Source organism: Panicum virgatum, chromosome 8N, assembly GCF_016808335.1.
Source record: "Panicum virgatum strain AP13 chromosome 8N, P.virgatum_v5, whole genome shotgun sequence".
Taxonomy (NCBI): domain Eukaryota; kingdom Viridiplantae; phylum Streptophyta; class Magnoliopsida; order Poales; family Poaceae; genus Panicum; species Panicum virgatum.
Genome location: NC_053152.1, coordinates 915,133 through 924,164, shown reverse-complemented (window position 1 = coordinate 924,164; position 9,032 = coordinate 915,133). Strand labels below are relative to the sequence as shown.

Genomic DNA, 9,032 nt, shown 5'->3' with positions numbered 1-9,032 from the left:
AAAATAATCAAGATATGTATATTGCGAATTTTAATGATATTCATATTTTAGTTAAATTGCAACTAAGTCTCTAGCAAATTTAACTTGTATGTGGTGCAAAAGTGTGGTTTGGGAGCACCAACATACCACGATTCTATTGTAAAATTACAAATGTAACATATATGTTGGTGCAAAATAGGGGATTTGGGTGTACCAACATAGCCAAAAATAGTTATTGAAGTGACAAATGTAATATGTATGTGGTGCAAAGGGGGATTGGGTGCACCACATATTCCAAAAAATATAATAGAATCAAGATGGCATTGTAATATAATATAATCAAACCATAAAATATATTATAATGACAATATACAAGCAATAACAAAGCACGAAGTGTTATAGTTGGGTAGTTGCATAATATATTCAAAATCCTGTAAGATTAAAGAAAAAAAATCCACTTACTGTGTTAGCCTCACTAGCAAAATGGTTTGACACCATTTTGCCTTCTCGGATTAGGCTCATATGAGCCCTAGTATATCCAATCCAATCTTAATTAACTATCAATTAATTAAGAGGAGCCAATTTTGTTACAACTAAAATGAATTAATTGCCAAATAATAAAACCGACAAACTATGTATATTTAGATACGAATACTTTTCTGGGCTTAAAAGCAAACTAAGTATAGGTGTAAAAACTCTACCATACTAATACTGTTATAGTGAATAAAATAGAAAATCATAGACACAGAAAATATATCTAAATATTAATGTAGTAAATTAATTGCAATATAATATTATGATGCAATTTATGAGAATTGATGTGTTTCAAAAAAAATTTATTTACAATAGGTAAATAATTTGCATCATAATTTATTTAGATTAGAGATCTAAAAGTGAGCAATTATATGAGGTATAAATGTAATATATATTGCAGTGTTATATGGAGGGCTAAATAGAATAATCAAGGGCCTAAAATATTAATATGTAGTACTGGATATATTAAAATATGTAAATATACTAAAATTAGAAGGTATTTGTGCAATTTTGCGGAAGAAAGGAGAGGGAATGGGCTTGGCGGCTTGGTTCAGTATGCAGCGGCTTGGCAGCAGCCTGGTGGCCCAGTCCGGCCCATTGTGGCAACCCGTGAAAGGGAAGAGAGGGGCGGTTAGGACCTAACCCCGATCCCTTGCCTGGGTTGCAATTTTTTCGATCGCCGCAGGGTGCCGTCGTTGACGTCGCCGGTGCCGAGTGCCGCATGCGCCATCTCCTTTCTCCCTCTTCTACTGCCGTCCTCACCCGTCCCCGCCCCCTTTGCGCCGGTTTAGGACCGGCCGCCGGCCATGCGCCGCGGCCGCCGCTTGGACGTGCTGCCGTCGCGGCCTCCAGCCCTTGCGCCGCCGCCATGCCATGGCGTTAACGCGACCGGCGTGCGCCGCCGCGCCCCAACACCTGTGCACCGGAGGGTGCCGTCGCCATGCCATGGCGCTAGCGTGACCGGCGTGCGCCGCCACGCCCCAACACCTGTGCGCCAGAGGGCGCCGTCGCCGTGGGCGCCGAGCGCCGCCGGGGGGTGGGGGGGGGGGGTGCTGTGCCAAGGGCCGCCTCCAGAGGACGCCGCGCTGAGAGCTGCCGCGGCTCTGGCCCCTGGGGTGCGCCGCCGTTGCCGGCGCGTGGAAGCCGGGGGGGGCGCCACCGTCGGGCATATGCGCCGCCACGTCCTTGGGGGCACCCTTGGGCATGCCGCCGCCCACGCCTGTTCCGAGGACCGCCGTCGGGGGCTGTCAAGCGTGCGCCGGCGAGGTTCGTCTACTCGTTGGTTCCGGTGAGTGCCTGTTTTCTTGCCTTCGCTCAGGGCAGAATCAAAGTGCATGATAACGTGTTAAAAATGAGAGTGAATGTGAATGATTCTTTTGATTATTGGAGATCACTCCTTATATATATATATATATATATATATATATATATATATATATATATATATATATATATATATATATATATACACAAAATGGGCAAAGGGTGTCCATTCCCGAAGGGATATGCCCCTTCGGGATTGACCCCTTCAAGCAATTGGCAACTTCCCAATGATATCCTAATGATGTTATTAATCTAATCAAATGTTAATTGCAGAAATTGATCACTAGGCCTAATTTCTTCTTAACAAAAATTATCAAAGTTTTGGAACGGTTGTTAAATTAAGTTGTGTTTTAAGTAGCAATTTTCTATCTTCATTTATTCTCTACTACATACGCAATAATCAAAATCGGATGTGAGCACAGTTATAACCGGTTCACATGGATCGTAAAAAATATACTCATCAATGCATTAAGCTATACTAGCCTATTAACTCATGCTCCCGCAAGAACTAATTAGAATTAATATAAAATAAGACTTATAGCAAATAATTATAATTATCTATCTTACGTCCACTTTCGTCTGTTAACATAGCTAAAGAACTAGGCATTAGTACCGACCCCCGAAACCCCTAGTTAGTACCGATCGGGCGCCCAGTACCGCTTGTTGGTACTAAATGCGCCGATCGGTAACACCGACCAGTACTAAATCATTTTGTACCTATCACGTCTGTGACTTTTTCCTTTCCTTTTCTTATTTCTTTCTTTTTTTTCTTCCCACAGTACCAGCCATTCAGAATTACACTGTCACAATTTTACAAGAGTTTTCACAAGAATCAAGAATTCATTTGAAACAAGCCACATGGATCACAAGACTACACAACAATCACAGGAGGGTCAGGTATATTAGTACCCAATGAGGGTTAACCCAGTACTAAAGGCTGACCTTCAGTACCGGGTGAAGCCTCCACCCGGTACTAAACAGGGTCAAGTATATTAGTACTGGCTGTGGGCCCTAACCAATACTAAGGGGGTGTTTGGGAGCACTCCGCTCCATCAAATTTAGCTCCACTCCACAAAAGTTTATCCAAACACTCTAACCTGCTCCACTCCACTCCACCAAATACTAGCTCCACTCCACTAAAAACTTGGAGCACCTCAAGAGGTGCTCCACCAAAACCTGGATCTGCTGGAGTTGGTAAAAATTACTCACTGCCACTGCTTATACACCCCCGTCGTACCGGTTCGCGACCAAAAAAAGAAAAGTCAACTTCCGCAGCGCCATTCTCCGCCGTCGGGCATCCTCGCCGCCGCCCTGCCCTTCCTCGCCGCCGCGCGTGGAGCTCGCAGCGAAGCATCATGGCGGCTGCCACGCTCTCCCGTCGCCGCCATCACCGGGGCTCTCTGCCGCCGCCGTAGAGCACGCCGCCGTCCCCGTCCCCCTCCACCTCCTCGCTCGCCCCTCCCACTCACGGAGCTCGCCGGCCCCGCCCAAGGCGGCGCCCGCGGTCCCGCCAGCTCGTGGCGGAGGAGCCCGCTGCTCCCGCCAGCTCGCGGCGGAGGAGCTCGCTTCTCCCGCCTGCGGAGCTCGCCGGCCCCGCCCAAGGCGGCGCTCGCGGTCCCCAAGGCCGTGGCGGAGGAGCTCGCCCCTCCCGCTCGCACCTCCTCCAGGAGCCAGCACGAGTTGCTCCCGGTGGTTCTGGAAGACCCGAGGACCGCAAGGCTGCGGTCGCGGCGGAGGAAGAAAGCTGCGAAGGCCAGCGCGTGGCCGGACATCGCGGCGAGCGCGAGCGCAGCATGGGCGAGCATCCCTCTCCTGCTGGTGACCCGCCTCACCCCCCCCATCGGCGACGCGCTCCCCTACACCGCCCGTCCTCTGGCAGCCGCCGCCTGCCGGGGCTCGTCGCCGCCCCAGCCCGCCGCCTCAGCCTGCCCCAGCCCGGGCTTGCCGCCGCCCCAGCCCGCCGCCGCCTGCCGGGGTTTGCCGCCGCCCCAGCCCGCCGCCGCCTGCCGGGGCTTGCCGCCACCCCATCTCGCCGCTGCCCGCCGCCTCAGTCTGCCCTACCCCGGGCGCGCCACAGCCGCAGCCCTGTTTTGCGAGCGCCAGCACCGCCCGCCAGCACGCGCGCGCAGTGAGCAGCGGCGAGGACGCGCTCAGCAGCAGCACGGGAAGAGATGAGGTAGAAGATGATCGGACAAGCGGGGTCCACATGGAAATGAGAGAGAGTTTAATTGGGCCGAGATGATCTGTTGGGCTGGTGGAGTGGAAGATGTTGGGCTGGTCTATTAGAGTTGTGGAGTGGAGCCACATAATACCCAAACAGAATGGATACAAGTGATGGAGTGGAGTGGAGTTTGTGGAGTGGAGTCCTTCCAAACAGGCCCTAATGTGTCACCTTTAGTATCGGGTGATCCCACCACCCTGTACTAAAGGGGTCACGGAGTACACCGGAGATCTACCCCTTTGACCCGGTACTAAATATGCGCGTTAGTACCAACTCAATTTGCAGCCGGTACTAACACCATGGACGATGCCCCATTTACTAGCAGTGTAAATATTCTAACACATACTCTAAAATACATATTTATCATTATCTAGTTGCAGTAGATTTCATTTTGCATCACATCTCCATTGTATTTGATATATATTTAATTGAACCACCTTTTTTGTAAATTGTTATTCTTATCTCTTCCATCATACATGAATAGATGATGACACGTATTGTGAGTAGCATTTTTATATAAATAATATATTAAAAATAATAGAAATAGTAATTTAGAATTTTATATTGGTGCATTTTAATATTTTGCTAAACTTATATAAGTTAGATCTAGATTTAGGGTTGCTTTAATTTTTAATAATGATATAATTAGATGATTTATATGCAAATATATGTGGTTATTTGTATTGTTTTCTAATGACATAGGTGTGTAATTTACCCGAAGATTGGAGTTTTCTTCAGATTTGTTTTATAATAGCAGAGGTGAGTAATTTAGGTACATATTTTGGGGTTACTTTTGTCTACTTTCATAATGGTAGAGGTGGGTAATTTATTAGAAAGATGACAGATCTAACGACTATTATGATTAGAGTTGTCGGATTGATAGTTAGATGTTTTTATTTTTTACGAGAATTTGTAGGATATCTCTATTTTTTTTAAAGTGTTCACATAGGATTGGCTTGATAGCCTCACGTGAAGACTTCAAAAAAGACTTCAATTAGTAATAGATGGTAAGATATGTATGCTAGTAGATCGAGCGGTGTGCACATGAAAAACATTTCCTCGATCGTGTGTAAGTGCAGAGCCTCGGTAGTACCTGAGGTTTTGGATTCGACTTTTTCTAGTAGTGAATATTCTGGGATTTAACGACGTTGTGTATTCAGTGGTAGGCGACATTCCCGTCGACAGCGAGGTGTCTGTGTGACTTCGTCTATCTCGAGGATTTACCGGTGTTTGCGTACGTGTGTTCATAGGAGTGTGTATGCTTATAGGGGTAGTGTATGCGTACATACTTCCTCCGTAATGGTATTAGAAGTCGTTTAGGATAGCATTTAGTATACCAAGAAGTGATTAATTAGGGGTAATTTTTCCATGTTTGCCCATAATAAATACAGTAGCGGGTGCATTGTAAACAACAACGCCGACTTGGCCCATTGGCTAGCGCAGTATGTCCCGAGGCGCTGGAAGCTGGAGGTCGCCGGTTCAATTCCTGCGCAATTATGCAGGGCAATCCCGTCCAAAACACTATTGATCTGATAGGACGACTTCCTTTGCGCTGTAGTCGTTGGAGGCCAGAACGACTTCTAATACCATTACGGAGGGAGTATGTTTATAGGAGTGTGAGTATACATACGTTATGAATGGCTGAGTTGTATTGTATAATCTTAAAAAAAATAGGGGACCGTGCCACACATGAGGGTTGCTAACGCTTAGTAAGCAGGCACGCGGGATTATAAATTGGACAAAAGCGACGGCCGCCGAGTTGGAAGGTGTGGTAGCAGTGACGACGTGGAACCCCAAAATCCCACAAGCTAGCTAGCACAAGGAGATCAAAGCTACTGCAGCCTGCAGGGTCGTACACACACCAGGGCAGGGGCAGGGGCAGGGGCAGGGCATGGCTACTGTAATCTGTTCTGGATACCATTGGATCCACAGGCTAGAGTTACGTGCCTTGATGCTTCACATATACTACTACTTATTTGTGGCTGTGGATGCAAAGTGTAGCTACAGGAGGCCATACTACTACTTATTTGTTGCCTCTTGGAGACGTGTTGTGTGGCTTGTGTCGATGTTCGACCAGCCTGTGTTGTTTGAGAGGAGTTGTGTTCGGCGCGTGTTGATGTCCAAATCCAACCCGCCGATATTGTTGTCGTGTGTTCTTTTTTTTCCTAATTATGACCTCTTAGAGCTATATTTTTTATATTTTTCTGCTATATCAATAGAAACGCCTTCATCGAATGTTGTTAGTTCAAAAAGAAAAAAAAAACTGACGCGTTTCCGAGCTAGCAGCAATAATATATCCAACTAACAGCGACGATCGAACCTGCAGCGTGCAAACTCATCGAGAGTGACGACTGACGCTGTATCTGTGCTAGTAAGTTGTTAATTCCTAAATATGTCAGATTGGATATTTGCAAGAACTTTCTAGCTAGAACATATGTAGCTGTCGCACATCCAACTTGGGGCAACCGCTAGCTATATATTTCCTACACGGCGGAATAAAATGCCTTGACCTTGAGCGTATACAAGCTACAAGTCTAGCTACTGGAAAGGCTAGGCTTAAATTTCACACAGTAGCCAACAGTAGCAAACTGTTCCTCTAGGTAATCCTTGCTTTAAATAAAGTTGATCGAGGTGGGCCTGGGTCAATATCTATGATTCATGTGATGTCGTTGACAGATATGGCTAAGTGAAAACAAAACAAATCATCAGCGAGCGCAGGTAGCTGCTGGTTGCTAGTAGGTTGTTAGTTAGATGATAGCAAGTGAAAAGGAGCTCACTCACATTCACCTCTTCTCCTATATATAACCAGCCGGCCGGCACACGCTTGCCTCATGGGACATTTGTAGGGTACCAGTACTGCTACCACAACTACTACTACGTCCACTAGCTGCAGGCAGCCACAGCCAGGCACCGCCCGAGAGGATGGGGAGGCCGCCGTGCTGCGACAAGGTGGGCATCAAGAAGGGGCCATGGACGCCGGAGGAGGACATCATCCTGGTGTCCTACATCCAGGAGCACGGCCCCGGCAACTGGCGCTCCGTGCCCATCAACACCGGCCTCATGCGCTGCAGCAAGAGCTGCCGCCTCCGCTGGACCAACTACCTCCGCCCCGGCATCCGCCGCGGCAACTTCACCCCCCACGAGGAAGGCATCATCGTCCACCTCCAGTCCCTGCTAGGCAACAGGTACACAAATACCTTGTTCATCAATCCGGCCATGGCGCCGTCGTCCATGGTGATTGACCACCAATATAATATAATCCCTACACTACATGCATGTATGTATGCAGGTGGGCAGCCATAGCTTCTTACCATCCGCAGAGAACCGACAATGACATCAAGAACTACTGGAACACCCACCTCAAGAAGAAGCTCAAGAAGCACCAAGCCATCGGCGCCATCTTCGCGCCACCTCCCCCCTCCGAACCCTCTTCCATCATACCAACCACCGCCAGCGCCGGCCATGTCCATCTCCATCATGACATGCCCCTCTCCAAGGACTACGGCTCTCTACACCCGGCCGCCTGCACCAACACAGCTGAGGCCACCCATCAGCTCATCGCCCGGCGATCGCCGTTCGCCGCCACCGACGGTGACAGCTCCTCCTCGTCGTACGCCTCCAGCATGGACAACATATCCAGGCTGCTCTGCGGCTTCATGAAGAGCTCCCCGCCGCAGAACGACGCTGCTGCCGACATCAAGCCCTCGGCCACCGAGATCAACCCTTTGCTGTCGTTCAACCAGTACCACATGACCGGCGCCACCACGCTATCAGCCTTCAACGACATGCTGCCGTCGCCACCGCCGCCGCAGCAGCCGGCGTTGATGGGACACAGCGGCTACGACGAGCCCAGGCAGCAACACCAGCAGGGGCCGCTGTCTCCGATCGAGAAGTGGCTGTTCGAAGAGGCCGAAGAGCAGGTCGTCGACCTGATGGATCTGTCCGACGGCTGCTGCTCAGTCCCAATGATGTTCTAGATCAAACAAAGAGATCAATACCATACGTCAGTTAGATAGGTTAATTTGTTTCTGCAAGTTACTTTACTTTTAGGAGAAAGCTATATATGTTGATGCATGAGAGAGACAAAACAAGATACATACGTACATACTGGTCAAACTCCCCTGCGTGAACGCCACGCGGCCATCGTCTTACCCATCTAGGTATTCAATTGTACGTTACTTGTGGTAGAATTCAGATTTGACACTGCGAATCAAAAGTCAGCAGAATAAGAGATAGCAACAGGAATAAGTGTGACCAAATGACATGCAAGCATGCATGTCAGAATGATGTAATTACGTGATCTTTTCTTATATTTAATTTGTTATACAAATCTTTATTTTACATTTAACTTATTATACAAACATATCTAGGGGCATTTAGATCAGCCTATTGAGCATTTGATTTGTATTTTCCATTAATAGAGAAGCAGAATTATTTCCTTTTCTGTGTCCAGATCAGAGAAAGTTTCTATATACTTGTGTCTAGCAAGCATGGCGTGGACAACTTTGCCATGACTTCCTGCCGTACTTCTTTAATTTTATACAGTCCTAAACTATATATGAATTGCAATCTTCTAAAAAAAAATATGAAATGCAGAATGGCAGTAGTCAAGAAACAAAAAAAAATATAGTTATGAACGAATGCATGGAGTGTACACTTAATTTTGCTAGATATATAAAAGCTGAAGAGAGGTGAGTAATTGCGAGTCTCAATCGGCAAGCGGGTGGTCCCCGATGCATTTAGTGCAGAAAGAAAACCAACACCCGATTTTATGTTTACTCCCCCACCCCAAAGCCCATTCATGTAGCACAAATCATTTCTTTTCCTTTCAAATGCTTTAATGCTTCCATGGAAAATTAAAACAGGTGTTAAAGTATTTATGCAATAGCTTTCAATGGAAAACAACACAAATTTGCAACCATGGTGCAAAATATTGGCATAGTTGGTGCCTAGCAAGCCATCAGCATAAGTGGAA

General features: G+C 47.3%; 1 protein-coding gene across 1 annotated transcript; it reads left to right on the top strand.

The window, feature by feature from the left end:
* Positions 1-6,813: 6,813 nt before the first annotated feature.
* On the top strand, positions 6,814-8,495 carry LOC120685794 (transcription factor MYB60-like). The gene is made up of 2 exons (XM_039967885.1): positions 6,814-7,242; positions 7,347-8,495. The coding sequence occupies exons 1-2, from the start codon at positions 6,980-6,982 to the stop codon at positions 8,032-8,034; spliced, it is 951 nt and encodes a 316-aa protein (XP_039823819.1). The 5' UTR covers positions 6,814-6,979; the 3' UTR covers positions 8,035-8,495.
* The last annotated feature ends 537 nt before the right edge of the window (positions 8,496-9,032 follow it).

What these genes read in the sequence shown, in the direction of transcription:
- LOC120685794 (XM_039967885.1), top strand. Translation starts at nt 6,980, where the DNA reads ATGGGGAGGCCGCCGTGCTGCGACAAGGTGGGCATCAAGAAGGGGCCA. An exon ending in CAGTCCCTGCTAGGCAACAG is followed by an intron (nt 7,243 to 7,346) that starts GTACACAAATAC and finishes GTATGTATGCAG; the next exon opens with GTGGGCAGCCATAGCTTCTT.